The sequence below is a fragment of the Culex quinquefasciatus genome, chromosome 2, assembly GCF_015732765.1.
Source record: "Culex quinquefasciatus strain JHB chromosome 2, VPISU_Cqui_1.0_pri_paternal, whole genome shotgun sequence".
NCBI lineage: Eukaryota > Metazoa > Arthropoda > Insecta > Diptera > Culicidae > Culex > Culex quinquefasciatus.
The window spans coordinates 147,740,265-147,755,525 of NC_051862.1; the positions used below are offsets into that span (position 1 = coordinate 147,740,265).

Consider the following 15,261-nt stretch of genomic DNA (forward strand, 5'->3'; position numbering starts at 1 on the left):
CTCTAGTGGGGGGGTAATTTTGACGTTTGATTGCCTATATTGCGCCAATATCACAGTTTTCGTCTGACAGCCAATCCAAACTGTTGACATAAAACAACAACGTTGTTGACATAGGTTGTTTTTTTGGCTATTTTCGTGGCGCGGCAGTGTTTTCGAATGGAGGTGGGAGTATCCTCCGATGGGGGCGAGTTTCGTTCCGTCAACGGAACGCGGAAGCGGAAGAAGTCCAGCGACGGAGCCGTTGTCGGGAATAGCCAAGAGGAGAATCTTCTCAACAACAACAAGTTCAGCACGGTGGAGGAGAACAACAATAACAATGGTTATTCAGCCGGGAAAGGAAGCGTCCCACCGGTTCCAGTAGCCAAGAAACCACCTCCTCTAGTGGTAAAGAATACGAGCTACGCCAAGCCAACTTACAAGCTGACTCCGTTTGGGATCAAATTGCTGTGTATCTCCGAGGACCGTTTTGAAACCGCGCGGGCCCACTTGATTGCGAACAAAGTGGAGTTCTACCACCCACGAGAAACGAACGAACGAACTTGGATGCTGTGGAGGTGCACGCCATGAAGAGAAAAGCAGAGCTCGGCTCCTCGGAAGAAACCCCGTACATTGTTACGTTCCCCAAGGGGTACATCAACCTCAATCAGCTGAGTAAAATCAAGCGCTTGAAAAGATTCCGCATCCGGTGGGAGGCCTACCGGAACAAACGACCGAACGTGACCCAGTGCAGGAACTGCTTACAGCTGGGTCATGGTCTCATGGAACCAGGAACTGTCACCTAAAGGGGAGGTGTAACAACTGTGGGGGTCCTCACAAGACGGACGGGTGCAAAGTCCAAGAAGCCGAGCCAAACCGGTGTGCCAACTGCTCTGGAGCTCACGAAGCCACGAACCGCAGCTGCCCCAAGCGTACGGATGTCATCCAGCGGCGGCAGCAGGCGTCGAAACCAAAAACGCCGGTACGAAAGGCGGAGAAGCAGAGCCCAGCAGTTCCGGCAATCAGGCCGGCGGAGTTCCCTGGCTAGCTAAAGTTTTTTGTCATGCGACCTCTAGCTGTTTTTTTTACTGACCGCCCGATATATATCTATATTTCGCGGGGCTGTGACAGCTCGAGCTCGATCATATCCGAAACAGTCTATTCCACTTGCTCTAGTGACAGTTCACGTTGAGTAAGAAAGGGATAGGCTACTTGTTTAAATCTACAGATTCGCCCGATTGAAATGTTAATACGGATATGTTTGCATCAGGACACTGTGACAAGGAGTTCGTAATTTTTGGGTTGAATTATATTTTTTTCATTGGGCCTAGAAAGCCGTATGGTACGCAGTATGATTTTGACAGTATGATTTACAAAGAAAAAAAAAATGAAAACATGTTACGTTGACAAAATTAGCATTTTAACTTTTTGTACGGTGTTTCAACAATGCGCAAAAAAATATGTGAAAAACCAGGGGGATGCTAAAGGCCGCCATCTTGGGTGATGGAGATTGATAACGCGCGCAAACTTCGCACAGTGAAAACCAAAATATTTCTTTTATTAATAATTCAATTTTTGTTATAAGAATTACTGTAGTAAAAGTCAAATTACACAGTAGTTAAGTTAATCGTTTCATGTGATAAAAGTACAACTTTACATGAGGTCATCGACCCGATGTGTGCCTATTTCCTCCCACTTTACAGTGGACTAAATGGTCTCAAATAGAACCCACATATAGGTTGACACCCTGTGGATGTACCACTTTTCCTAAGACACCAACGCTTCAATAGGTCACCAGTAGAAGTTTGGGCTTGTTTGACACCCTGCATGTCAATAATTTTAAATTAAAGCCACAATCATTTGCAAAAACTTTTCCTAAGACACCTTATTGCCGGTACAGAAGATTGTTTCCTTATTGCGTTAAAAATGAAGATTTTGAAATATCTACCGAAGTACTGGCAGTGTTGGCAGTTGTTGAAATATAATTTTCAGCACTTATTTTGGTTTTTGTTTTTAAATTTGAGGACCCCGTGGCGCGGTGGTTAGCGGCTTCGGCTGCCGGTCCCTCATTTGTGCTAAGGGGCCCGGGTTCGATTCCCGCCCATCTCCTCTGGGTGTTCTGTGTTTGTCCCGTTAGTTAGTAAATTCAGTCTGAAAAGACGGTGTGATGTTTATTAAAAATTTTCCTAGTGAAAAATAAAAATCAAGAATCAAAAAGGGAAGCGAAGTTAATATTAAAGCGTTACTTAATTCACCCTAGTTTGGTTGGTGCCTTCCTCACATTTAAAGAGTGCTATCCAAAATAGACACAAAAGGGCGGTGTTTTTCAGTGTTTTATCAATTTGACTCATTATTCATACCACTAGATTGATAGGGTAGTCAGATCTCCAATCCAGTTCGTGCTCGTTGGAAAGGTCTTTTGATTACCTATCTAACGATTGGTCGCATGAGAGATCCAGACAACGTTTTCATCAAAATATCTGAGACCCGGCCTCCAAATAGTGCATAAATAACACTTAAGTGCTTATAACTTTTGATAGGGTTGTCAGATCTTCAATATCTTGGACGCGTTGGAAAGGTCTTTCGATTACCTTTCTGAAAATGTATAACATGTTTGTCGTCATGTTATACATTTTCACCCTTTTTACAATCTTCCAAACTTTAGTCAAAATCGTTTTTTAGCATAACTTTAGAAATACTTGACTAAACTGCATATTTTTTAAAGCGACTTATAGGACCTCAAGATGGATCGAATGAAGCCAAAACGGACAAAATCGGTTCAGCCAGTCTCGCTAGGGGTCATTTTAGTCAGCCAGTCTCGCTAGGAAGTTCATTTTTCGAGTGATTTTATAGCCTTTCCTCAGTAAGGTGCGGAAGGCAAAAATTTAATTCAAAATAAATTTTCAATCCTTTGTGGTCGTAAAAAGCATTTATCGTTGTGATCAATAATAACAGCAATTTAAGCTAAATTTAAAGAAATTATGTTGCAAAGCTAAGATAGACACTAGCATGCTCACTTCCTATTTAACTGATTATTGCTTAATATGGGTTCAAAACGCTTTTAAGAAGCTGTAACGCTAAAATGCTGATATCCCAACATTCGGTGCCCGATGGAACTACATTTTCCCTTTCGATATACTTTTTTGGGCTCTGTATCCAGAACGACCTTGAATACATAATTTTGATGATGTGATGATAAATATAAATTTGTTGAGAATGTGAATAACCATAAAAAAGGAAATTGTTAAATTTTTACCTCAGCAAAATTGTATGATGCAGTCTGCTAAATTCAGCACGACCATGAAAGCCAGGCACGTTTACGCCTATGATAATTACTTCAACGAAATTTAACATAACTGATGATTTGATTGACGGCCCAAGTGCATCGACACCACACCACCTTGGTCACAACTGGCTCATCAAACCGTTGCCAAGTTGGTCAGCGCGGGCGTTTTATTGATGGCAGCATAAGTGCTTTTTTTTCTCAAGTACATTCACGCACCACGCTTGCAAATCATAATGCTGTCCATCGTGTATGGATGGGGTGTTAAGGTGAAGCCGTTGATCATTTTTGAAGAAAATTGATCAACACTTTAAAATATTCGGTATTAAATTCAATTTAACGAATTTCAGCACCAAAAGGAATCAGCATGTGCCGATTGTTGCCTTCTTGAAGCCACTGAAGGAATTTTTGATCTAAATCAATTGTGCTTCAAATTTTATATACTTTTGTGGCACAGTCATTGACGTCAAGGAATGGGATAATCGTTACCAAAAGGAATAAGCATGTGTAGGGCACTATTCTAAACAACTTGTTGAAGGAATTTTGTCAAAATATTGAAAGCGACGCAAAATTTATATCTTTGAAAGAAAAATCATGACAATGATGGAAGTCTTCACGTTAAATTAGGTTTGAAATATTGTAATTTGCACCGAGAAGAAGCGGTTCGTGGCTTAAAACTGTGGTACCGTGCAATAGGGTTACCTTAGTTATTTGGATGGATATTACGCAGTTAATCCTTCTTCAATATTTAGTTTATTTTGCATTACCTTAATAGAAAAATTTAGAAATTTTTTTTAATGAATTAGCAATTTGTCGAGAATTTATAAATGTTAATTCGACAAAACAAAATTGAATGTTACGGTACCCGGTTCGTGGTCATCGTGCCGCTGGCTCGGCCAAGTCCATCGCACCTCAAGTGTTCATAATTTGCGTGGTTGAAGAGTTTTATTGCGACAGATTTAGACAGCAATGAATCAAGGATTTTGTGAAACCCTCAACCCTGTACGCTTTCTCGCGCCCCGTTCAGATGGTTCAGCCACAGTTTCGTAGGCAGTTTTCCATGGCGGAAGGAAGGAAGTGTAGTGGCCACTAATAGCTAATTTCATAATTTAACCCCTCGTTAGGGCGTGCATGCAGTATAGTTTTTCGAGGGAGGAACTAGTGCTAGAACAATTTATTTTGAAACGTTAATAAAAATATTTGGTTTTGCTGGCCGTATTATGATCCATAAAGAATGTAAGCCTAAATTATTTTATAGGTTTTGTGCGGCATTACAGAAGGTACATGTTTTGTTTATGATAACGATAAAATTAATGGAACATGTTTCGTTGCAATAAATCCCTAATTTCAGATCGTAAGACTCACCATATAGCATAATTAAACGGAGTTATGGAAATCATCTTTTGGTTGTTAAATTTTTAGTTAAAACATTTGGCGCATTCCAATTTAAATATTGAATTTATAGGGTTAGGTTTTAAAATCTCTTAGGAAAAACTAATTTGTGATGGCTTTTTTTTATGAATTTCAACCAAATAAATTAACCACAGTGTTTCCTCAAAATAGCTTATTATCTGAATTGTACATTTAAAATGGATGGGCGCTAACAGAGAGAATTGCAAAAATAATCAGTTAAATTGAAAAAAAAAAAAACATTCTTAAAAACATTTTGTGCGAATTACACAGAAAAAAAGTTGAATTTTGGAAGGTTGAAAATTTTGTTGGTTAAATATTACCTCTTAGTTGTGTAAATTTACTTACAAATGTGTTAAAATGTTAACCTGATATTCATAAAAAACGGATAAAAATTCACCAGTTCCTGATGTAATATTACACATTTTTTTGACATAAAATCTGTCATCATTTCCTGGTGAATATTATTATCATTTTTTCTGTGTTGGTCAATTTTTTTTTAAATTAGGCCGTTGCCTATTGGTCCGATTTTCAATGTTAGAAATTGAAACTTTTGCAAAAAATAAAATAATATAATTTGGAAATAAGAAAATCATCAATTTGTAGATTTTTTCAAAAGTAGAGCGTTACTTTAAAACTTTGTAATTATTTTATTTAAAAGAGCAGAAAATTTCACAAAAAGTATCTTAATATATTTGCATATATTTGCAGTTCCATATCTAGAGTTTTTTTTTAAAAAGGTCCTAAAACATATGAAAGAAAAAAGCTTCACAGCTAAAAAAGTAGTAATCCAGCTGCGTGTAAAAGGCCTGGGTGTAAAATAAATATTGCATTATTTTATGCAATTTTATGTGATTTTACACCATGAAATATGTAGCCCATCAGTATGGGAAACCTACTTAACCGAAATGTCAAGCTGCTATATGCGTTTATCCTTCCGAGTGGGCTAAGGCGCCAGTCCTCACTGTTGGCGCTGGGTTTGAATCCCGTCGGTTGCAACTTTTTTTTGTGTTTGCAAAAATTGTACGTACAGTGTGTAATACTAAGTGTTTATTTTGACGAAGGTGATGTGCATGCTTTTGCATGTGATTTCACCATCGGATTTTTTGCTGTGTTATAGGTCCCTTTTTAATTTTTTTTTAACATTATGCAGTTACATATGCATAGGTTGAGTGAAAATTCAAGCTGCTGATTGCTAATGATAACAGGATAATTGTGATATTTTCAGAAGTAATCGAAAGACACATTTGACATTTGGCGACGCCGATATATAATTTTATTGATATTAATCTAATCTAATTTTATCTAATCTAATCTAATATAATCTAATCTAATCTAATCTAATCTAATCTAATCTAATCTAATCTAATCTAATCTAATCTAATCTAATCTAATCTAATCTAATCTAATCTAATCTAATCTAATCTAATCTAATCTAATCTAATCTAATCTAATCTAATCTAATCTAATCTATTACAATATAATACAATCTAATCTAATCTAATCTAATCTGATATAATCTGATCTAATCTAATCTAATCTAATCTAATCTAATCTAATCTAATCTACACAGCTAAAAAAGTAGTAATCCAGCTGCGTGTAAAATAAATATTGCATTATTTTATGCAATTTTATGTCATTTAACACCCTGAAATATGTAGCTCATCAGTATGGGAAACCTACTTGACCAAAATGTCAAGATCATGTATGCGTTTATTCTTACGAGCAATTCCAGCCCAAAACAGGAATTTTTTAGGTACTTTTTTCTCGAACCTCTCCGATTTCTATGAAACTTTGTAGACATGTTATCCTAGGCATATATAAGCCATTTTTGTATATATGGAGCCAGTAACACTCGATAATGACATTTGAGAAGGGCGTACGTGTTTTCAATATTTTTGCATTTCGTAATTTAAATATTGCTGTATCTCGAAGCCGTTGCATCGTATCAAAAATGGTCAAAGACAAACTGGTTGGAAATTTGACGAGCTTTCCGAAAAAATACACTGAAAGAAAAAAAACACTCCACGTTTATGAGATTTTTAGATTTTTAAGTTTAAAAGTTAAATTTGAAGGTGAGCCCACGATTTTTTTTCGCTCAAATTTTTTGTGAAAATAGCCTAAGATGTTACAAAAAGACTAACGAAAATGCAGGATGGAGCAACTCACCTAAAAAAAATACAAAAATCATTTACTGAAACTGTTTTTTTGAAAAGTGCTCTAAACGTCAAAATTTTCAAAAGCCGAATACGGGAATCGATTCTCCAGACAATTTTACATAAAAGTCTCCATATTGACCATTGTCCTAAGTCCAATCCTTGTGAAGTTACAGCGGTTTAAAAAATAAAAATGTTGAAAAAATAGTTTTTTTTATGGTTTTTGGCAATTTCTATATGACGGACTTGATTTTTCAGTTTCGAAAATATTTTTACCGAAAAGCTCGTCCGATTTCCCATAAGTTTGTCTTTGACCACATTTCAATTGGATGTATGGGCTTACAGATATAAGCTAATTACATTGCTCATAATCCAAACATAACGTTTTTTCAGTGTAGTAAAGTAACCTGGATAATAAATTAGCTTATATCTGTAAGCCCATACATCCAATTGAAATATGGTCATAGACAAACTTATGGGAAATTGGACGAGCTTTTCGGTAAAAATATTTTCGAAACTGAAAAATCAAGTCCGTCATATAGAAATTGCCAAAAACCATCAAAAAACCTATTTTTTCAACATTTTTATTTTTAAAATCGCTGTAACTTCACAAGGATTGGACATAGGACAATGGTCAATATGAATACTTTTATGTAAAATTGTCTGGAGAATGGACTCTCGTGTTCGGTTTTTGAAAATTTTGACGTTTAGAGCACTTTTCAAAAAAACAGTTTCAGTAAATGATTTTTGTATTTATTTAGGTGAGTTGCTCCATCCTGCATTTTTCGCGAGTCTTTTTGTAACATCTTAGGCTATTTTCACAAAAAATTTGAGCGAAAAAAAATCGTGGGCTCACCTTCAAATTTAACTTTTAAACTTAAAAATCAAAAAATCTCTTAAAAGTGGAGTGTTTTTTTCTTTCAGTGTATTTTTTTCGGAAAGCCCGTCAAATTTCCTACAAGTTTGTCTTTGACCACTTTTTGATACGCTGCAACGTCTTCGAGGTACAGCAATATTTAAATTACGAAATACAAAAATATTGAAAACACGTACGCCCTTCTCAAATGTCCATATATACAAAAATGGCTTATATATGCCTAGGATAACATGTCTACAAAGTTTCATAGAAATCGGAGAGGGTCGGGTACAACCGATTCCCTATTTGACATGGAATTGCTCTTACAGCTTTTCATCGGTCTGATGGCTTAGCGGGCTAAGGCGCCAGTCCTTACTGGTGGTGCTGGGTTTGAATCCCGTCGGTTGCAACATTTTTTTGTGTTTGCAAAAATTGTACATGCTGTGTGTAATATTAAGTGTTTATTTTGACGAAGGTGATGTGCATGATTTCACCATCGGATTTTTTGCTGTGTAATCTAATCTAATATATTCTAATCTAATCTAACATAAACGCAGCAAGTCCGATGATAGCATTCTCTACCAACTCACACGAAATCGGGCAAAGTTGCCCCAACCCCTCTTCGATTTGCGTGAAACTTTGTCCTAAGGGGTAACTTTTGTCCCTGATCACGAAACCGAGGTCCGTTTTTTGATATCTTGTGACGGAGGGGCGGTACGACCCCTTCCATTTTTGAACATGCGAAAAAAGAGGTTTTTTTCAATAATTTGCAGCTTGAAACGGTGATGAGATAGAAATTTGGTGTCCAAGGGACTTTTATGTAAAATTAGACGCTCGATTTGATGGCGTACTCAGAATTCCGAATAAACGTATTTTTCATCGAAAAAAACAAAAAAGTTTAAAAATTCTCCCATTTTCCGTTACTCGACTGTACAAAATTTTGGAACATGTCATTTTATGGGAAATTTAATGTACTTTTCGAATCTACATTGTCCCAGAAGGGTCATTTTTCATTTAGAACAAAATTTTTCATTTTAAAATTTCGTGTTTTTTCTAACTTTGCAGGGTTATTTTTTAGAGTGTAACAATGTTCTACAAAGTTGTAGAGCAGACAATTACAAAAAATTGATATATAGACATAAGGGGTTTGCTTATAAACATCACGAGTTATCGCGATTTTACGAAAAAAGTTTTGAAAAAGTTACTTTTTGCGTTTCTCTTTGTTTCGTCGTCCGTGTCTGTCGCGGGTGACCATGAATGGCCATGATCGATGACGACCAACTTTTTCAAAACTTTTTTTCGTAAAATCGCGATAACTCGTGATGTTTATAAGCAAACCCCTTATGTCTATATATCATTTTTTTTGTAATTGTCTGCTCTACAACTTTGTAGAACATTGTTACACTCTAAAAAATAACCTTGCAAAGTTAGAAAAAACACGAAATTTTAAAATGAAAAATTTTGTTCTAAATGAAAAAATGACCCTTCTGGGACAATGTAGATTCGAAAAGTACATTAAATTTCCCATAAAATGACATGTTCCAAAATTTTGTACAGTCGAGTAACGGAAAATGGGAGAATTTTTAAAACTTTTTTAGTGTTTTTCTCGATGAAAAATACGTTTATTCGGAATTCTGAGTTCGCCATCAAATCGGGCGTCTAATTTTACATAAAAGTCCTTTGGACACCAAATTTCTACCTTATCACCGTTTCAGGCTGCAAATTATTGAAAAACACCTCTTTTTTCGCATGTTCAAAAATGGAAGGGGTCGTACCGCCCCTCCGTCACGAGATATTGAAAAACGGACCTCGGATTCGTGATCAGGGACAAAAGTTACCCCTTAGGACAAAGTTTCACGCAAATCGAAGAGGGGTCGGGGCAACTGCTGTGTGAGTTGGCGGAGAATTACTCATATATAATTTTATTTATTCTCTAATAATTATTTTGGATATATAATTTTATTAATTCTCAATGAATAAAGAAAAATTACTTTTATTATTTGATTTTTGTTTAGTTTGTAAGAAAACGTTAAAGTTATTTCTATTTTAACGATTTTTTTAAAGATAATATTTATCGTTTATGGCACTAGTCAGACCACTTAAGCCTTACAACACCGGCACTGCTAAAAGGTTGTAGACTTACTCTCATTTCGCAACATACACTTAGTTTCTCCTCGTTGCTCTAGCACATTCTATATGAGATATACAATGGACAATGTGTCAGTGTTGTGTTTCCATACACACACAATGCACGAAATTAGTGCGCACCAATTAATGGATTTCCACATTAAAAGTGCTCTGAGAACATAGCTACATAAATATTATATGACGCGCGATGGCAAATAAACGTCAATTAGGGGAGGCCCTCTTAGGACTAATAAGCGTCCAACCAGACAAAACTCTAGACCAAAATTGCGTTGAGGTTTTGCTAGCTTGAAGCATTTAAAAAGAGCATGGTTTTGAAAAAAATGGAAAGGTATTTTCACAAAACTAGCATTTAACAATAAAAGATGAATAAACACCGCAAACGAAAATCTTAGAGCAAAAATAAGATGCCTAATAGTTTGATCGTTTTGTTAATTTTTTTAAATTTTGCTTTCATTAATTTTGAATAAATGCATTCAAATATGACATGTAATCACTACTCCGCCGCATTGCCCTGCTTTAATGTGTTACATTTAACCGGTGAATGGATCATTCTCTCTTGCGATTTTTATTGGTACTTACCAAACTTTATGCGCGGTGGTTAAAGGTTAATAGAGGTTTGCGCCAATTTCAGTGGGAAAGTGCAGCATTATTTGCTCTGGCACTTGGTCATTAGCTGAATGACGACGATGATGATGTTTCTCAACGTGATTCATAATCTTGGCGTTTGGGGGACCGTTAATTTGCTCTGGTCCAACTACTACTAAATCTAATTGAGCCATTAATAACGATATGGTAATTTTCGAAACAGAGAGGGGACCTTTTTTTGGTGGGATCATGGGTATAAACCTTGAATTAAAGGGTAACTCCTGCGGTCGTGTTTTGTGGCTTACCAACCAAACCGAGCTGAACTTGATCGAGTTGATCGAATGAGTACGATTCTGCAATATCCAGAGGGGGGTTCGTTAATCATCCGTAACCGATCACTTTTCGCTGCTGATGATCATGTTTGCGGTCTTGTTGGGATGGTTTCGGAAACTGTAAATTGCTGTAAATGGCCAATTCAAGGTGAGAGATGAGAAAAATAAAAGGAAATTTATCGTGAAACTTTGGGTTGAATTCATTTTGCTCTTTTGGAAAGGTTTTTTTTTTTATTTTGGAAAGTTCAGAGGAGTTGGATTTGAAAGCTTCTTGGATATCTAGGGTTGGAAGGTCGAGTAGTGAACGACATTTAGATTTTTGGTGAAAGGAACAAAATGAGCAGCAGTTAATGTGACACTACAAGATTGAGCTTGTAGCTCGAACGTTTATAATGACTGTACGTGAGAAACTTTGATTATAAAGTGGGACAACATAACTAAATGTTTTACAACAAGGTTAATCATGTTGTTGTTCTTGCGAAGTTAAAATGCATGTGATATACAACAATTTTTTTAAGGCATTCGATACACAATTATCTGTGACCTCGACCAACGATATTTTTCCCACATGTTTGGATCGGCTGAAACTTTTTTTTTTCTTAGACAAAAAGTATACATTCTGCATAATTTGTTCATCTATACCAATCTTTATGAACATTTTAAATTTGGTTATTTAATCAATTTAGTGTCAGCAAATTTGCAGAAATTATCAAAAGAAACAATTTAGAAAAATAATATTCTTAAATATTTACTCTTTTTTTCACTTTTTTACACCAAAATAGAAAACAAATAAAAAAATAAAAATCAGAAATCTAATTTTCAATGTTTGTTTAACTTCCAGCGACTGTACTTCGGCAACCGCAGCCAAATCTTCAAAAAATTTAAGCAAATTTATAAAAAATAGTTGAGAAATTAAAAATTGGGAGAGAAAAACTTTAACACCACAGAAAATAGTAAGTAAATAAATAACAAGAGGAAACCATTCAAAAATACACAGTGAATAAAATATGGTAATTTTACATATAGGTTTGGTGACATTGTTTTTTACAATTTTACACAATATTTATGTAAAATTATTCAAAAAATCCATATTTTTAACCAATCAAATTTTCAATCTTCCAAAATTAAACTTTTTTTACTGTGTAATGGCAAAAATATAGATAAAAATTAACGTTCAACACCTTTTTCTTCAAGCAAAAAACAAAATCTTCGACAGGCTTCGGTGAAATTTGAGTGGACGCAATAATAGAGAATAATAGTTTAATTTTTATGCAATCGTTAATGAATCAAAACCGCGTTGCGAAAAAAAAATGTGGCGAAGCACCATTTGTTGGCCACCTGCCCCGATGTGCATCACGGTTTGTGCGCGCACGGAGGGAAATCGTTCGAGATAATCTTTCCGAAACTCAGACAAACGGCGCAGCAACATCAATGCCAGGAAAATGAAGAAGCGAGAAAACCATCGCAGCGCACCGGCACTGGCCATGATTAATTGTATATTTTTCCTATTAAATTTTGCCGGCCTTTGGTCGTTAATTGTTTATTATTACCCCGCAGGCCGTCAATTGCGCCTCATTTTTTGTTGTTGCTTTACTGAAACTTTAAAGTGAGGAAAATGCAGCGGTCTGTTGGTGGTGGTGGCGTATGGTCGATTAAGTTTTTTTTTTTTCGGCGGGTTGAAAACTTTCCAAGGACGAACGCGGTGCATCGCGCTGGCTAAAATTACTAGTCGAAACGAACGCGAACTGATCGTGAATGTTTGATTACAGATGGTTCAGATTGGAGAAACTGAATGATCTTACCATCTGCAGAGTTGGCGAAAATGACAGTTAACCCTCTACTGGCAATTTTATTTTTGAAAGTATTTATTTTTCCGTGTTCAGGAGATCATTTTGAGCAACTTTTGTTATACGAAAAACTTTACTTCTCTTGTTTTATGTTTTTCTTGTTTAATTTTTAGTATTTTAATGTGTATTATCTTGTTTAGTTTATGTTTGTTTTTGGTAGTATATGGTCTATTCTACCACCTCCTAGGGGAAATATACCCTTTCTAATCAAACACCTATCTTCATCATATGGAGAGTTTGATGCTCGATTAAAGCTCCAAAAATACTACTTAGGCCAAGACTTAGGCTATATACTTACCAGCAACAGCACCGCCTAAAGTAAGCACGCAAATTTATGCCTTTTACTGGCCAAAAAGATCAAATTTAATGCACTTTTGATCATAATTCTATTTTGCGAGACCATTTCTCATCATTTTGTTGGCACACACATCCACACGCTAGATGAGAGCTTAACTGCTAGCGCTCTCGTTTTCAATGCGCTTAAGATATGAAATTGCTTCCAACTACCGGCAACATGTTTTTTTGAACATTAGTTAGTCACTCGCTTGAAAAATAATCCCGAAACATGTCAATAATTAGCAAGCACTGTCAAAAAACAAACGCGCCAATTCTTTTGACGTTTGAATTTTGACGACCCATTCCAATCGAAGGCTGAAGAAAACCGAGCGAGAAGCGAAGGCAAATAAAGAACAAAGGGTGGCCACCAAAAACAACAACAGCGCCTGTTGGAGTGAGCCAGTGATGCCAGGAAATTTTCTCTATAAATGCTACCTTCCGTGAGTGTGAGTGCTTTAAATTTCAACAATTTTGGCAGCACTAAGCAGACCCAAAAGGACGCTGGAAGAAAAAAGAACTAGGCTGAAAATAGGAAAATGGGCGTGGCCAAATGCATTCTCGACTGATTAGAATATATTTGGGTAATATATTTTTAAATGCTTGTAAAAGGATTAGAATGATTTCTACACGGAACAAAATCCGGTCGGCGGATCCGAAAAAAAATCGCGACGAATTTGAAAACATTTGATGTTTGCGAAATCATAACAAATGTTTTCGATATTGAAAGAATTGTTTTCGTCTTTGAAACAAAATGTTTGCGGAATCGCAAACCCCATACCCTCTGAGAAATGTAACGACCCGATCAGTCTGATGGTAGAACAAAATCGGTCTTACAAGGTCTGATCGGGGCGTTAAATTTCTTAGTGGGTAGTTGCGGTACGATTTTCTGTGTCGTCCGACGCAGCCAATGCGTTACACTTTGACAGCTCGACGATCAGCTGCTCGCGCACAAATAAACAAACAGTAATTGTGCGAACATAACCTTCTCGCGGATGGTTTATTTCTTTTCTGTGCTGCTGTGAATTTTATTTATCAAATCGGGAGTGAAATTTGCTGCCGGTCCGGTCTTGTCCGCAAGAGTGAACCGAGCACCATCGGGGATGCTTGACCACATTTGCCCCAGATCTCAGGCTAGGCCGATTTTGGGCTGATCCGGAATCAGCAGGAGGAAACAACAAAGGACGGCTGCAGCTGAATGCACAGCGTAGAAAACTTCGTTAAGGTAAAGTTGCATGAAATTTCAACGCCCTTTTTACCATTTATAACATTAATGAAAATAAATAAACACTTTGTTTACACAGATGATTTTCTCATGGTGTCATTGACCAAATCAACACGACAGACAGCCAGCACCCGCGGAGATACCGGCAAGAACGTGTCCCCGTTCCTGTGCTCACCGGATACGAAACCTGAGGCGCGGACACGAACGCGGTGAGAACACCACGATCGTGCCGAACAGCATGTGTACCACGAAGCCCCAGCTTGACCCGCACTTTTGTTTCCGAGTGGAGCAAGTGCTCGAAGTGATTATCCCACTACGAACTAATCTGCAGGCAATTGGTACTTACCAATTCTTCTAACTTTCCAGACCCTGTGCGGCCTCAAGGAGCGTCGCGTCGAGTGCAAGCAAATCATGGCCCAGGAACACAAGGTCGAACGGCCGGTGTCAATGTGCCCGAGCAACAAACCTCCGGACAAGAAGCCCTGCAACGGCAAGGCGTGCGCCCCGGAATACCAGAAGCCCCCGTTCCCCGGGAACCAACTCAACCTTCATCTAGCACGACCCCGAGAAAAACAAACTCTCGTTCAAATTCGACGGTACAGCGACCATACGAACACTCTTTGGGACGCAAATCAAAATCAAATGCCCCGTCGACCGATTCAACCGAATCAAAATTCGGTGGGCCAAAGTAGCCGTCACCGTAGCTCAAGTCAAGAATTTTAGAATTTAATTTTTTTTGAATTTTTGAATTTTTGAGAATTTTGAAGAATTTTGGAAAATTTTAAAGAATTTTGGAAATATTTTATAGAAAATTGAAAAATTTTAGAGAATTTTATCGAATTTTGAAAAAATAAGAGAATACTAGAGGATTGAATAGAATTTTACAGAATTTCCCAAATTTTTCGAAAATTTTGGAAAAGTTTAGAAAATTTAAGAAAATTTCAGAGATTTTTAAGATAAGTTAAGAGATTTTTAGAAAAAATTTCGAGAATTTTAAAGAGATTTGGAATATTTAAGAGATTTTTAGTGACCTTTTAAGAATTTTATAGAATTTTAGGGAATTTTGAGAGAATTTGAAAGAAATTTTATATAATTTAAAAGGTTTTTATA

At 36.6% G+C, this 15,261-nt stretch overlaps 1 protein-coding gene across 1 annotated transcript; it reads left to right on the plus strand.

Annotated features, from left to right (window-relative positions):
* Positions 1 to 563: 563 nt before the first annotated feature.
* Positions 564 to 14,874, plus strand: LOC6049103. The gene is made up of 3 exons (XM_038250836.1): positions 564 to 685; positions 14,272 to 14,452; positions 14,518 to 14,874. Exons 1-3 carry the CDS (start codon positions 564 to 566, stop codon positions 14,872 to 14,874), a joined length of 660 nt encoding a protein of 219 aa, XP_038106764.1.
* Positions 14,875 to 15,261: the final 387 nt, after the last annotated feature.

Bases quoted from the DNA above. Each gene is read 5' to 3' on its own strand.
- LOC6049103 (XM_038250836.1), top strand. From the start codon at position 564: ATGAAGAGAAAAGCAGAGCTCGGCTCCTCGGAAGAAACCCCGTACATT. The intron at 686-14,271 runs GTGGGAGGCCTA...TCAACACGACAG, and splicing joins TTGAAAAGATTCCGCATCCG to ACAGCCAGCACCCGCGGAGA. The intron at 14,453-14,517 runs GTGATTATCCCA...CTAACTTTCCAG, and splicing joins GAGTGGAGCAAGTGCTCGAA to ACCCTGTGCGGCCTCAAGGA.